This window comes from Dipodomys merriami, unplaced genomic scaffold (genome assembly GCF_024711535.1).
Source record: "Dipodomys merriami isolate MVZ:Mamm:240054 unplaced genomic scaffold, mDipMer1.0.p SCAF_14, whole genome shotgun sequence".
Taxonomy (NCBI): Eukaryota; Metazoa; Chordata; class Mammalia; order Rodentia; family Heteromyidae; genus Dipodomys; species Dipodomys merriami.
Window position 1 is genome coordinate 37,309,244 of NW_027202715.1, and position 15,538 is coordinate 37,324,781.

The 15,538-nt window shown below is 39.8% G+C and overlaps 1 protein-coding gene across 1 annotated transcript in view; it reads left to right on the forward strand.

Annotated features, from left to right (window-relative positions):
* Positions 1-1,132: 1,132 nt before the first annotated feature.
* Hells (helicase, lymphoid specific) overlaps positions 1,133-15,538 on the forward strand; it is a 28,767-nt gene continuing 14,361 nt past the window's right edge. Inside the window, exons 1-10 of the mRNA XM_070021241.1 lie at positions 1,133-1,248; positions 1,535-1,656; positions 4,086-4,208; positions 6,902-6,958; positions 8,738-8,774; positions 9,070-9,134; positions 9,926-9,964; positions 11,687-11,914; positions 12,757-12,939; positions 13,406-13,549. Of these exons, the coding sequence (XP_069877342.1) occupies positions 1,218-1,248; positions 1,535-1,656; positions 4,086-4,208; positions 6,902-6,958; positions 8,738-8,774; positions 9,070-9,134; positions 9,926-9,964; positions 11,687-11,914; positions 12,757-12,939; positions 13,406-13,549 (1,029 nt within the window). The 5' untranslated portion in view covers positions 1,133-1,217. The remainder of the gene's footprint in view (positions 1,249-1,534; positions 1,657-4,085; positions 4,209-6,901; positions 6,959-8,737; positions 8,775-9,069; positions 9,135-9,925; positions 9,965-11,686; positions 11,915-12,756; positions 12,940-13,405; positions 13,550-15,538) is intronic.

The window sequence follows — 15,538 nt, forward strand, 5'->3', positions numbered from 1 at the left end:
TATCACTTACATCTGCTACATTGTATACTTGGTGATAAAAAATACTGTCCGAATGAATTAGTATTACTCAAATATTGGCACTACCAGCTACAAATAATGAGATTTTAAAAAATCTCATCTATTCTCACCAAATTTATCTTCCATTTAAAGATTCATTAGAGAAACCATGCTCCTGGCGAGACTCAGATTATTTCTGGTTCACTCAGAAAATTCAACTTTCAAATGTTATGTGGGAGAGAATGAAGTAGATTGTAGAGGAAATACAGAAATTACAAATATGTGGCAGCGCTCTTGCATAAACTACTAGAGGCCCCGATTTCCCCTCAGCACGGCACCGGACAAAACAACAGGAATCACAAAAGAGCTGCTGGAGGGGGCGGGGTGGGGGTGGATGGGAGGGGGAGGAGATGAGCGGGACGCGGGGGGGCGGGGCAGGGAAGAAGGGGGACGGTGGTGGGGGACGGGGAGAGGGGGAAGGACGAGGGACCGAAGAGTTTCCACGAAGGTGCAGTTAGGGTTATGAAGCTCGACAAAGCTAGGCGTTTTCCCGAAGGAGGCTGTCCGGACGGCCGTCAGGCGGCACGGACTTTAGCTGTGCGTGGGAGCTGCAGCGTGACATCTCCGACTGTGCATACCCGGTGTCCGGGCTCTTAAACTTCCCATCCCTTCTCTCTTCCCACCACCCATAACAGCCCTCACCAGGGTCGTTTCCGGAGGTTTTTCTGCGGTGGCTGGCGTTCACCGCCCCGCCTGGATACGCGTACGCCTTTCCCACCTGGAAGGTCCTGGGTGGTGGGTGTTCGCTGGCAGCCCGTACGGGCGTGCCTGGCCAGCTGCGCACGGCGCTACTACAGGCCTAAACAGTTCGGAACCTCCATCAACTAGAGGACAACACCGGACTCGCCAAAGTCGAGACCAAGGCTATAACTGGAGGAGAGCGCAGTTTGCCGGAGTGCCTTGAGGTGCGTCCGGGCGGGCGCGAGTGCGCGCGCGCGTAGCAGCGGTAGCTCCACAAACTCCGCCAAAGTCAGTCAAACCGCCGCGAGCCGGGGGACGGGGGAGCGGGAAGTCTCGCGAGAGGACAGCGTTTTCCCGCGAAATGAAAGCGCGCGTTTTTCTGGAGCTGGGTATTTAGCGAGAAGTCTGTGTAGAAGGGAGTCGAGTGCGTCCTTCTCGGCGCTGCGAGGAAGGTGCCGGTTCCGTGCGAGTGTCCCGCCATGCCCGCGGAGCAGCCCGCCAGCAGCAGCGGTGAGTGACGGGGCGCAGCACGGAGGGCCGCGCGGAGGCTGTGGCGGAGCCGACGGGAGCGGAGACTCGGGGGGAGAGGGCGGCGGGCGGAGGAGCCGGGGACGCCTGGGATTCCCCCCCGTGCGCGGCGGGGGAGGCCTCAGCGAGCGAGCCGCGCTTTCCCCAGCTCGAAGCCGGGCGCCTGCGGAGTCGGTGAGAATGGTGCTGGGGACTCGGCGTGTGGGAAGGGCGGAAGCGGGGGGTCGGGTTGGAAAAGCCCCGGCCTCAAAGTCTCTCCGCTCTTTAGGGTCCCCAGCTCCAGAAATGGCTGAAGAAGTGGCCCCTGCGGTGATTACCCCGGCCATGCTGGAGGAGGAGGAGCAGCTGGAGGCCGCGGGGCTGGAGCGAGAGCGGAAATTGTTAGAGAAGGTAATTCCGAAGCCCAGTTCCTCGCCCGCAGTGAATACCTGCTCACGGAGCTCCCCTTGGCGTGACCCTCACCTGCTCATTTCATCTTGCACGTGCTTTGAATGAGAGGCTTCCATGAGATGAAGTTGTGAGACATCCTAAAGTGCTCTCAGCTCCCTGACGTGTTTCAGAGGATGTGTTAGGTCGTTAATAGTTTTCGCTTATCGTCTTAATTTTCTTCTTAATCTGTGTGGCGATGGCAAGCACAATCCGTAAAATCCTGTAGTCATAATTACCAGACCAATGGTGGTAAAAGTTAGTATTATCAGTCACCGGCTGGGCTGGAATCCAGTGCTTTCCCCGCCCCTAGTTTAGTGCTGTTTTTTGTTTTGTTTTTTTTATCTAAGGGGTCAGCCAGTTTTTGTTTTCTTGAAATAAGATTCTTTAGTTAAAAATGAGATGTCGGGGTTATTGTATTTGTGATGTTCTAGTACTGAGGATGGATCTATATTACTAAAAGCAGTTTAAACCTCTGGATTTACTTGTTTGACTTGCAAGAAAAAGAATGATAGAGATTTTTCTTGTGTTTAGTCTATTTAGTCTAGTCATTACTGTGGTCCATATTCTCTTTAATATCACTTTACCAGCGAACAAAACAAAGGCAGTTGGTGACACTAAATGTTGAAGTCACCTGTGAACTTTTTGTCTCCAAAATGCCTCTCGGGAAATGAATATGAAATGAGTGTTGAATTAACTCGGCATAAAGCAAACTATTTAATGTAGGAAATTTTGCACTCCACAATCAAGTGATGAGCCACATATTCTCTATATTTTATATTAATTATTTGTTGGCTAGCATTGTTAATGCTTCATACGTTTATTACATCCCATATTGTTTTAAAGGCTATATATATTTGCTCATATATATATATATAGAGAGAGAGAGAGAGCTCCTTAGCTATTCTGTGAGGTAGTGTTATTAACCTCATTACCATTATTGAACTAAGTTTAATTTGGACCAACTATGAAGATAACTAAAGAATTCTGTGAAGCAGAAAAGATTGTTCTCCTAGTTTTTTGGGTTTTTTTTTGGGGGGGGGTCCAGTTGTGGGGCCTGAACTCTGGGCCTGGGCGCTGTCCCTCAGCTCTTCAGCTCAAGGCTAGCGCTCTACCACTTGAGCCACAGGGCCACTTCCGGCTTTTTGCTTATGTGGTGCTGAGGAATCGAGCCCAGGGCCTCATGCATGCAAGGCAAGCACTCTACCACTGGGCCACCTTCCCAGCCCCTGTTCTCCTAGTTTTATAGATGAGAAACTTGAGATTGTCTGACATCTGATAACTAGAAATGGTAGAGTCAGAATAATGGTAGATTTCAGAATAAGAGTGATAATCCTTTTGAGTAGTCTCATCTTCAGTTTTATTTTTTTATGTTACAATGAAGAGAAGACCAATGCCATATACCTGAGATACATGGTCTAGTTTAAGGGGGGAAAAATGATATACACTTTATTGCTGATGAAATCAAGTAGCAGTCAAAAGTTACTTACTGTCCCTACATCCTGTGGGGATAATCCATGGTATTTACATATCTTAAACTGGTGCTATACCAAGTTGCATCTTCCAGCCCATTTAGTGATATTATTTTGTGTGTATGTGTGTGTTTGGATGTGTGTGCCACACACATGCTAGTGCTGGGACTTGAGTGCTGTCTCTGAGCTTTTTGCTTAAGGCTAGTGCTTCACCATAGTATATAATATTTTTTTGCCCTGGACTGGTAGTCAACTCAGTACCTGATGCTTTTGCTCATTGGCTTGTACTCTTACCACCTGAGCCCTACCTCCAATCCACAAGAATATTTTCTTTCTTATCTGCTCTAGTGTTTGGTTTGAAAATATCTTTAGTAAGTTAATCTCAAAATAAACTGTTTTCTCATTACTTTCAGGAAATAAATCTAGAGAGTTTTTAGCTTTTTTTTTTGGTCTGGGGCTTGGGCACTATCCCCCAGCTCTTCAGCTCAAGGTGAGCCCTCTACAGCTTGAGCTGCAGTGCTACTTCTGGTTTTCTGGTGGTTTATTGGAGGTAAAGAGTCTCACAGACTTTCCTGCCCAGGCTGGCTTTGAATCATGATCCTCAGATCTCAGCTTACTAAGTAGCTAGGATTACAGGTGTGAGCCACTGGCATACACCAAGGCTTGAACTCTAGACCTGGGCACTGTCCCTGAGCTTTTCAGCTCAAGGCTAGTAGTCTACCACTTGAACTACAGTGCCACTTCTGGCCTTTTCTGTTTATGTAGTGCTGAGAAATTGAATCTGGGGCCTCATGCATGCTAGGCAAGCACTCTACTGCTGAGCCACCTTCCCAGCTGCAGTTTAGCTATTTTTATTAATCTGTTTTTTTTTAAAGGGTTGTCAGAAAATTTTATCAGTAACAGAAATTTCTCTTTGGATAGGCCCGCATATCATGGGACAGAGAATCCACTGAAATTCGGTATCGCAGGCTTCAACATTTGCTTGAGAAGAGCAACATCTACTCCAAATTTTTATTGACAAAAATGGAACAGCAGCAGTTAGAGGTATGTGTATGGGATCAACTCTAATAGATGTAAAAATATTTTTAAAACAGCTTTCTTGAGATGCACGTGTTAGGTTTTTAAAAAGAGGTAGCCGAGTAAGAACAGCACCACACACATGGTATTCAGGTAGAGGTAGGTTTATTCAGTAGACCTGCTGGGACCAGGCCAGGTTGGCACTCCACCTAGCTGGCAAAAGGGAGCGTCTGGCCCTGGGTTAGGCCTTATATAGGGTAGGGACGGGGAAAGGTGTGTCCAGGTAAAGGGAAGTGGGACCAGGTAAGAGGTGGGACCTGGTGGGAGAAAGGTATGGCCACATCAGATTCAGATGTGACCACAGCGGATGCAGATGTGACCTCTTCCAGGTGTCCCAGTTGCCTAGGTAACGCAAGTACTGGGTGGAGTCTGTTTACCATCTAGGAATGGACTTTACAGTATGTACAGGAAAATGCACAGATTTCAGGCTTTTACATAATGAGTTCTGACTAATGAGTGTATAGACCAACAGCATGATAATGTGCATTTCCATTCCTAAAAGTTCTCTTGTGGGGCTGGGAAGGTGGCTTAGTGATAGAGCACTTGCCTTGCATGTATGAGGCCCTGGGTTCGATTCCTCAGCAGCCCATAAACAAAAAGAAAAAAGCCGGAAGTGGTGCTATAGCCCAAGTGGTAGAGCGCTAGCCTTGAGCTGAAGAGCTGAGGGACAGCGCCCAGGTCCAGAGTTTAGGCCCCACGACCAAACTCTCCCCCCCCCACCTTCCCCCCAAAAAAAGTTCTCTTGTGCTATCAGTGAATCATGTGAACTACTGATGTGCTTTCTGTCAGTATGGACTAGTATTCCTTCCCAGAATAGTATATAAATGGAATCATTATGAAATATACATTTGGTTTCATATCTTTCCCAGAGTACACAGTTTTTAAAGTCTTTGGAATCTCCAACTTTTTTTGTTTTGTTTTGTCTGTGCTTGTACTGGGGCTTGCACTTGACCTGAGTGTTGTTCCTGAGTGTTTTCCAGCTCAAGGCTGATGCTCTACTACTTGAGCCACTGCTCCATTTCTGGTTGGAAATGGACTTTTTTATTCTGGCTTCCAACTTGATCCTCCGATCTCAGCCTCCTGAGTAGCTAGGATTACACATACCAGCACCAGGATCCAGTTTATATGTCTTGGTATGCTGATGAGCCCCTGGGTAGCTTCAGAATGGGGACTAGTCACTAGAAAGCCAATGGAGTATTAGGACTATGTGATCAGCTGCTTGGCCTCTTGGGAGGGAAGAGGTTTAGTTGGTCACTTGTGACAAATGATGTAATTATAAAGCCAGAAGAGAACAGGGCTTGAAGAACTACTAGTTAGGCAACACATGAGGTTCCTAGTAGTAGCATTACCGGAGAGGTCCTCAAAGTTCTGCATCATGCCTTACCTTTTCTTTTGACCAGGTCTTTATTAGTATTTCCTTTGCACTGAACTAGTAAATGTATAGAAATGTTTCCTTCCTCGGAAGTGGCGCTGTAGCTCAAGTGGTAGAGCGCTCGCCTTGAGCTGAAGAGCTGAGGGACAGCGCCCAGGCCCAGAGTTCAAGCCCCACAACCGACAAAAAAAAAAAAAAAAAGAAATGTTTCCTTCCTGGATAGTTCACACTTGAATCCTAGCTACTCAGGAGACTGAGATTTGAGGATTCCTGTTCAAACTAAAATACTGGCTTTTCAAGCCAAAATATCTCAGTGAAAGATCCCTGACAACTAAATATTGTTTGATCCCCTTTATCTTCTTAGTGATCTTCCCACTCCACTGTGATATGTTGTATCATTGTATGTACCATTTATCTTGCTAGAATGTTGTGAAGAATTATGCACTTGTTTATTGAGAAAATACAATAAATCCCTTAAAAATATTTTTTATTTATTTTTTATTGTGAAAATACCTACAGAGGGGTTACAATTACATGGGCAAGGTAATGAGTACATTTCTTGTCAAGCATTGTTGCCTCCTCCTTTGTTTCCCCTTCCCATCCCTTCCCATCTCCCCCACCTGGCCAAAGTTGTAAAGCTTAAAAATCTTTTTTTAAGTTAGGCATTCCACCACTTGAGCCATGCCTTTCTTTTAGATTTAAGTTCCTTTTCAAATAGGGTGTTTGGCTCATGGTTCTCATGACTGTGGCTGCTGCTGTAGCTTGGACCACAGGCACATACCAGCATACCTGTCCTGGTTCTAATGTTGCAAACTTTTTTTGCACTGGCTGGTCTCTTGATTTCTACCTCCCTGAGTAGTTTGAGATTACACATGTGAGCCACCAAGTGTGTATCTCAGTCTTCAGTCATTTGACTCTGGAAATACTACCAGCTCCTCAGTTTTGAATTTTGAGTCCTTGAGTCAATGAAACTTCAGTATGTTTGGATTCTCTATTATTTGTTCTTGGAAATTACCTTCAGGCAGTAAGCTGGGCAATAAGATGAACCTCGTTTGGTTTCCTTTGTCAGTGTTTGCTGTTCTAAAAACTGTTTTGTGATGTTTTATTTGGTTTTTAGTTGTTTATGGCAAGAGGATGACTGTTCATTCTATAAAGGTGTGAAGCATAGTTCTTCCTTGTATTTTATTTAATACGTTCTTTATCACCTAATACCATACCACTACGTTCAAATGCATATTTCATATGTCACATTTTCCACTTGTGATACAAAGAAAAAAATATGTTACAGGAACAGAAGAAGAAAGAGAAACTGGAGAGAAAAAAAGAACTCTTAAAAGCTTCAAAGGTAATACAATAAGCCAGAATTTTTATACCCATTACAGGGATTGAAGTCAGGACCTTGTGTGTTGTAACACATGCTTTAATGTGGAAGGACAAGCACCTATTCAGTCAAAATAGTTTTTCTATGTTTTCTTAAATACTGGGGAAGTTTCTTTCTTGGTGTTCACTTATTTGTTATTAACTTATTTAACTTATTCTTTGTATTAACTTTTACAATTTTTTAATTAACCTACAAGCTTCATAGGAAGATTTAAAATCTGTTCCTCTTAAGAAATAGCGAATATGACCCATATTTTTATTGTCAATATAAGTTTTTATCATGATAAAACTTGACTTCCTTGAAAAAAATCTATAAATGTTATACTTTATTATATATACATTATATTGAAAATGAACTATACAACTTGTGGGGGATGGAGGGTCAGGAGGGAAAGAACGGAAAAAATGAGGGAAGAGGTGACACTTCAAAAAGAAATGTAGTCAACATCTGACTTATATAAACTCTAACCCCTCTGTATATCACCTTTGTAATAAAAAGTTAAAAATATATTGTTTAAACCAGTTTTTCAAAACTGATGATTTGATGGATTTACTAATTCTGGGAATTAATCTTTAGTTTTATTTATGATTGTTTAATTGGACTAGTATTTAAAAGAAGTGCTTCATTTTGACCCAGGCAAATCTGTACCTGGATTATGTCCTCACCATTTCACTTCTGTCTGAAAGTAACAATCATCAAATTCTGCCTGTTTTTCTCTTTGCATTTTTTTTCCCCATTGAAACCAGTTGACCCTCTGGGTATTTATTTATTATTGTGAAAATACCATACAGAGGGGTTACAATTACATGAACAAGGTAATGAGTACATTTCTTATCAAGCATTGTTGCCTCCTCCTTTGTTTCTCCTCTCCACCCCCCCTCCCCACGCCAAAGTTGTAAAGTTGGATTTTCGACCTAATGTCTTATACATCTCATTGTTGCAGTGGATCCACCTGTTTTTTCCCTTCCCCTCCACAAATTATACCAACATCAAATACAGTGAAAACAAGTTATACCGTGGGGGTTGCATTCTTTTTTAAATCTTTAAACTTTTAAAATATAATTTAAAATTTTCACTTTACTTGGTCATTTTGGTTGTCTATCCTTTTTTGTGCAAGGCCTGGGCACTATCTTGGAGCTTTTTCACTTAAGGCTAGTACTCTTCCACTAGAGCCACAGCTCCACTTCTGGCATTTTGCTAGTTAGTTGGAGATAAGAATCTCAATGATTTTTTGGGGGGAGGGCCTACACTGGCTTCAAACCATAATCATCAGATCTCAGCCTCTTTAATAGCTTGGATTACAAGCATAAGCTACCAGTACCCAGTCTATCTATTCTATGAGATTCTTATCCTGCTGATATTCTGAAACTTAACAATATCTTCTTCAGACTAGTATTTTTTGGTTGAAATATTCATGCTGAATTAAGCCAAGTACTCTTGTCAATGCCAATATATAATGTTCATTGAAAGGAGATGTGCATAGCATTTCAGCATTTTAAAAATGCTTTCTACGTTTAATTTCAAACTTGATGGGAAAAAAGGGTTAAAGTAAATCCCGTTGGTAAAATCATGAAGTTAGTGTAGGGAATATAGAAGATTACATGTAGGTAGGTATAACAGTGAGTAATAGGGGTTGGACTTCAGCTGATTGGAATATTTTTTTTCTCAAGTACATTTTAAGCAGTACTTTTTAATATGCAGTATCATAAAGTAAAAGTAGCATTCTACGTCTTTGTTTTATAGGGTAAAAATTTAATTGATGCAAATGAAGAGAATCCAGGTAAATTTTTTTTCTTGTGGTTTTTAAAGAATATATGTTTAGGGCTGGGAATATAGCTTTGCAGTAGAATGCTTGCCTAGCATGCCTGAAGCCCTGGGTTAGATTCTGCAGTACCACATACACAGAAAAGGCCAGAAATGGTGCGTGCTGTTGCTCAAGTGGTAGAGTGCTAGCCTTGAGCAAAAGAAGCTCAGGGACAGTGCTCAGGCCCTGAAGAATACAAGCCCAAGACTGACCAAAAAAAAAATGTGTGTTTATATTTCTGTTTTAATTGCTATAAAATAATTTCTTATAGTTGTCAAAAAGAAAAGAGGAAGAGAAGATGAATCATACAACATCTCAGATGTTATGTCAAAAGAGGTAAGGATGCCTAATATTCAATGTTGAGTAAAAACTTGTAGGTTTAAATCACCTTAAAGCTGTAAGAATTACTGTTTCTTAATTTTTCAACATGTAAATATTCTATTCTTTTCTGATGTTCATATAAAGTTTTGGCTAATAGTTTAGTTTAAAATCAACCCTAAATATAAAACATAAATTACAGGAAAATGGAGAAGAAAAGAGACATGCTTCACAGCCTAGGAACTCTGGTTAAAGAGAATCTGGGGATAATGTTCAGGGACTACAGAGCTTTAGAATAAGAATGCTTTCACATGGAGAGCGTAATTCTGTGTAATTGTCTGTGTTTTGCTTATTACATTCTACATTTTCTTGGCCTTTTGTTTGGGGGGGTCAGTTTTAAGATTTGTGAGCTTTTGTGCTCAAAAGCTAGTGCTCTAACACTTTAGTCATAGCTCTGCTTTATAAAAAAAAATAAACAGATCTAGAAGTTTAATAATTTTTTGTGATTGAAGTTCAATAACATCTTGATTTCCAAATTGCTTACCAAAAATGGTCAGCTGTTTGAAAGACAATGCTTCTGTTAGTTCCTTATATAAAAATCTCTCCTGTCTTGTTAGCCCTTACTGGCATTCAGACCAAGATTCTTAGATCTTAGCCTCCTGAGTAGCTAAAAAAATTCAGGTGTGAACACCTGGCTAGGATTGAGTAATTTTATCTCAGTGCTTTAGCCCCATTTAACACTGTAAATCTACAGAATAAATATTTCTTCATTCTTGTGAATTACTAATTTGACTTTTGCAATTCTCTAGGAAATTTTATCTGTGGCTAAGAAAAGCAAGGAGAATGAGGTAAGATATTTAAATAGAAAATTAAATTTAGGAATCTTTTAGTTATTGATTATGAAGCACACTTAATCACTGCTACACATCTTTTTCATTTACTTCATTACCTTTGAAAAAAGAAAAAGGACTATTCACTTTTTTAATATACTGTACAAAGAGATTATAGTTATATGAGTAAGGTAATGAGTACATTTCCTATCGAGCATCGTTACTCCCTCCTTTGTTTTCCCCCTACCATCCCTTCTTTCTTATTTTAACCAGCCCCTGAGCTTGAACTCAGAGCCTAGGCAGTGTCCTTGAGTTTCTTTTCAAGATTAAGGCTCTACCAATTGAGCCACGAGCACTACTTTCAGCTTTTTCTGAGTAGTTTATTAGAGATAAATATCTTGAGGACTTCTTCCCTAGCTGTCTTTCAACTGTGATCCTCAGATCTCATCTTCCTGAGTAAAATTACATGCATGAGCCACTGGTACCTGACTTCAGCATTATATTTAACATAACAGTGTTCCATGTTCATTGTATGGAATTTTCTGTATAAATATTAAAGCATTTAGCAATGATACTTACAAGTTCCTATAACCCTGTGGATATACGTGCACACAGTCATCATATCGAAGCTATGAAGGATAATTTCATCTTGTTTCTAACCAGATTCAAACCAGGCCCTGGCATTCCCTGTAATCCTAGCTACTCAGGAGGCTGAGATCTGAGAATCCAGGTTTAAAGTCAGTCTGGGTAGGAAAGTCTGTGAGACTTTGTCTCCAGTGAACCACCAGTAATCCAGAAGTGGAGCTATGGCTCAAAGTGGAAGAGTGCTAGCATGGAGCAAAAATGCTCAGTGCCCAGACCCTGAGTTCAAATCCCCTACCCCCCGCAACCTTCCTTATACAAAAAGATTCTCTGTAGTTCCAATTCAAAGCTTGATTTCTGTTACCATATTACCTACCTACTTTTATCCATCCCTTCTATTCTCCCCACCAATTTATATAGGGATATTACTTACTATATTTTCCAAGCTCTTTATTCCAAGACCCTGTAATCAGGACTTCATGCTCTAGCTTAGCTTTCTTTTTTTACTTTTCTTTTTTTCCTTTTTCCTTTGCAGAGGATAGGGCTTAAACTTAGGGCCTGGACACCATCCCTGGGGTTTGTGCTCAAGGCTAGCACTGTGAATACTTTGAGTCATACCTCCACATCTGGTTATTCTAGTGGTTAATTGGAGATAAGAGTTTTACAACCTTTCTTGGCTGATCTGGCTTCAAACCATGATCCCCAGGTCTCAATCTCTTGAGTAGCTAGAATTACAGGCATGAACCACGATCACTTGTTTATAGACAGCCAGAACGATATTTCCAAAACAGCTTTCTTATACTGATACTCCACATGCCTCTAGTCTGGCATTTTGCTGGTTAATTAGAGGTAGTCTCTCAGACTTTTTGCCCAGGCTGATTCAAACTATAATCCTCCAGGTCTCAGTCTCCCAAATAGCGAGGTATGAGGTATGAGATACTGATACTAGGCTGTTAGTTCATTTTTTCTTTTTTTAATGGCTTTGTGCTTACATGGAAATGAAAGTGTCTCTGTTCTTACTTGTATCTACATTAATTTTCCATACCTACTGATGACTGGGACTGGATAATGATTATTAGTTTCATTGCCATTGGTAAGTGAGTGGTAAGTTTAGCAACATTTTCTATCATACATGTAATTAAATTTTTTTCTTTGTAGGATGAGAGCCCTTCCTCTACTAATTCCTGTGTAGAAGAACTTGAGAAAAATAAAGATTCAAATAGCATAATTAAAGATAGATTGTCTCAAACAGTTAGACAGAATGCTAAATTGTTTTTTGACCCAGTTCGGAAATACAATGGACAACCAGTTCCCTTTCAACAACCAAAGCACTTCACCGGAGGAGTGATGCGATGGTACCAAGTAGAAGGCATGGAATGGCTTAGGGTAATAAATTTTCTTTTTCTTTTTTGTCAGTCATGGGGCTTGAACTCTGGGCCTGGGGGCTGGCCCTAAGCTCTTCAGCTCAAGTCAAGTGCTCCACCACTTGAGCCACAGTGCCACGTTTGGTTTTCTAGTGGTTAATTGGAGATAAGAGTCTCAGGACTTTCCTGCCTGGGCTGGCTTTGAACCGTGATTCTCAGATCTCAGCCTGCTGAGTAGGATTACAGGCATGAGCCACTGTTGCCTGGCCATGACTTTTCATTTTTAATACAGTATATTGGTTCCTTTTTATGATGTCTTAAATAGCATAATGTATCACAACTTGATGTATCACAACTTATTTACTGTATATAAGACATTTGTATAGCCGGGCGCTGGTGGCTCACGCCTGTAATCCTAGCTACTCAGGAGGCTGAGATCTGAGGATCGCGGTTCAAAGCCAGCCCGGGCAGGAGAGACCGTGAGACTCCTATCTCCAATAAAGCACTAGAAAACCGGAAGTGGTGCTGTAGCTCAAGTGGTAGCGTGCTCGCCTTGAGCTGAAGAGCTGAGGGACAGCGCCCAGGCCCAGAGTTCAAGCCCCACGACCGACAAAAAAAAAAAAAAAAAAAAAAAAAAAAAAGACATTTGTATATGTTAATTGGATGATTTACCATGAGTAAATTTTTTAAAGTGAAAATGTCTTAAAAGACTCCCAATACTTTTTATGGCTTTGATAAATGACTTCCTATAGTTGTTAAAATATATTGTATTATGCCAGTGTCATCATAATTGTCTTTAAGTATGCTTTTAGAAAAATAAGCCTGTTACTAATTCAGGACATGCTTATATATTCTTTTGTTCAGATGCTTTGGGAAAATGGAATTAATGGCATTTTGGCAGATGAAATGGGATTGGGTAAGACGGTTCAGTGCATTGCTACTATTGCTTTGATGATTCAGAGAGGAGTACCTGGACCTTTTCTTGTCTGTGGTCCTTTGTCTACACTTCCTAACTGGATGGCTGAATTCAAAAGATTTACACCAGAAGTAAGACATGTTTCTTCACATGAAATAAATTTTTGCCCACATTTTTTGTTGTTGTAGGAAATACATTACAGATCTACTATTAAAACTATTGATTTCTACAAAAGCATTGGATCTGGTTAAACAAATATTAGCAATTCCTTTCTTTAACCCTTTTATCTATTCTTTTAGAACACTAGGTATTAGAAATTAGATACTTTGCTTAAAACGTTCTTGTATAGTTCTCATTCATTTAATGACTTATAGTACCTGAGACAAATGTTGATTTTTTAATCCTGTTTTAGTCTTATTTTTCCCTATATACATTCTACTATCCACATCCTTGCAATATATATAATTTTTCCATCTGCCCCTTAGCCTTTTTATTTGATTTTCTTTTTGTGATCTTGATATCTTCCCCCCCCCAGAAAATTGTCCATAATTTTCATATCATTTATATTTTGTACTGAAACATTGTAAAATCTTTTAGATTCCTACTCTGTTATATCATGGAACCCAGCAGGAACGTCAAAAATTGGCAAGGAAAATTCATAAGAGAACTGGAACACTACAGATTCATCCCGTGGTAATCACATCATTTGAAATATCCATGAGGGACCGAAATGCATTACAGGTATAGATTGTTGCCTTCTAATCTATAAATCATATTTAATTCATATCACTTTCTCACCACCATGTCTGCTTGAAGTAATAGACTGTATTGTGCTCATTTCTTTGGAAACTGGAGCCTTTGACAAAGATAGGGAAGAAGGCTGTGGTTGTTAAATAAAAATAAACCTGTGACATTTAACTTGTAGCCATAATATATTAAGTTTTTAAAATTAGCCAGACATGAACCTAATCTGTGAATATCTATCAGATGTGTTTGTGAAGTATAGTTTGAGTATATGGAATTTACCAATCTGCTCTTGCTTTCTGCAAGTAAGAATACAATATTTTAAGATATTTAAGTTATCTTAATGGTTTTGTGGTATTTCCTTTCCTTATCTTTTTTTCTTGATATTATAGCTACTAAGTAATGCTTATGTTATAATGCAGTTAGAAAGTTGACCTTTCTTCCTCATTGTTAAACTCATTACACATATGAGAAATGAGTGCTTTCCTTTTCTCTGCCCTTGTGATATCCCTGTTAAGTGACATCCCTTTGTTTTTTCTTACTTGCGTGAATAAAGAAACTAATATAAATATAGAGTCAACCTAAATTCAATAATAGGTCATAATTGGTATTAAATGGTTTTTTAAAATCATGACCAAATGTTTGTCAAATGTTCCACTTATATAAATGAAACTTTGCAATATGTTTTGCAGCACTCTTAGACCAGAAGTTTAGCAACAATATTATAAATGTATAGTATGAAGATATCAATCATTTTTTTCACAATAAAAGTAATATATACTGTCAATAGAAAAAATTTATTATGGAGATAAAAGTATGATTTTATTTGAATTTTACTTTGACAATGAAGAACTACTGTTCACATAAAGGTATAATGTGTACTTAAGATCATACTATGAGTACACTTTTAGAAATAGCATTTTCTACAGAAATCTGTAATATGAAGACTCACCTCAGTTTCTTCTCTCTATGCACCCCCTATTGAAATAGTTCAGAAGCCAGAAACCAGTGGGTCAAACTCATAATCCTAGCTTCTCAAAGAATCTGAGATCTAAGGATCATGGTTCAGAGAAGCCAGCCCAGACAGGAAATTCCCTAAAAGTCTTCATCTCCATTTAACCATTAAAAAGCCGGAAGTGGAGCTATGGCTGACCTTGAGCAGAAGAATCAGGACAGTGCCCAGGCCCTGAGTTTAAGCCAGGACCTTCCTTTCCCGCCCCCCCCCCCCCAAAAAAAAAGGAACAAAAGAAAAAGCATAAAAAAGAAAAAGAAATAGGTTTCCTTGTCAGTTCCATTTGCCAGTGGCTAGAATGTTTTCAGTTTTTTTCTTTCACTGAGCCTTAGCAGTGTAAGGATTTTAATTTTAGGGGGTGATTGAGAGTGCGATTCTGAAACTCTTGTTTGAATGACAGCCCATTACTAGTTTGTTTTCAGGTTCTTCCTCATTTACATTCCTTCATTTTTCTTTCACATACTAATTTACAAAGGATGTTTTATTGTTTTAGACTGGTGTCTTAAAGTGAGAAATTATTCATGTTATCTGATTTGTTAGATGGGCAGAAAATTAAGTCCTTTGCAAGACAGAACACTGAAGTAATAATACAGTTTTTTCTATTCTTTTAGTAATATGCTAAAAAAAAGTTACATGCCAAAGATGAATTCTTACACACTTCTGTCCAGTTTGCCAGTCTTAGATTGTTGAAAGATACATGTTTAGTTGGTGTTTATATTTTCAGAATTAGTGCCTATTTTTGCATTTTTTAAACAAAGAATTAAATCAGAATGCCTGATAAATTAGAAGTCAAAAGGGAAAGCATGAGTATTAAAAGTTAAAAAAAAAATTCAGGACGACTTCATTAAAATGAACGTGTGATTGAAAATATCAGTTACTAAAATTGACTCCAGTAAAAAAGACTTAAAAACTAAAGAAAAAAATGGAAAACACTGAGATAAAGTGTCAATTTTAGATATGTTTTGCAAAATGAA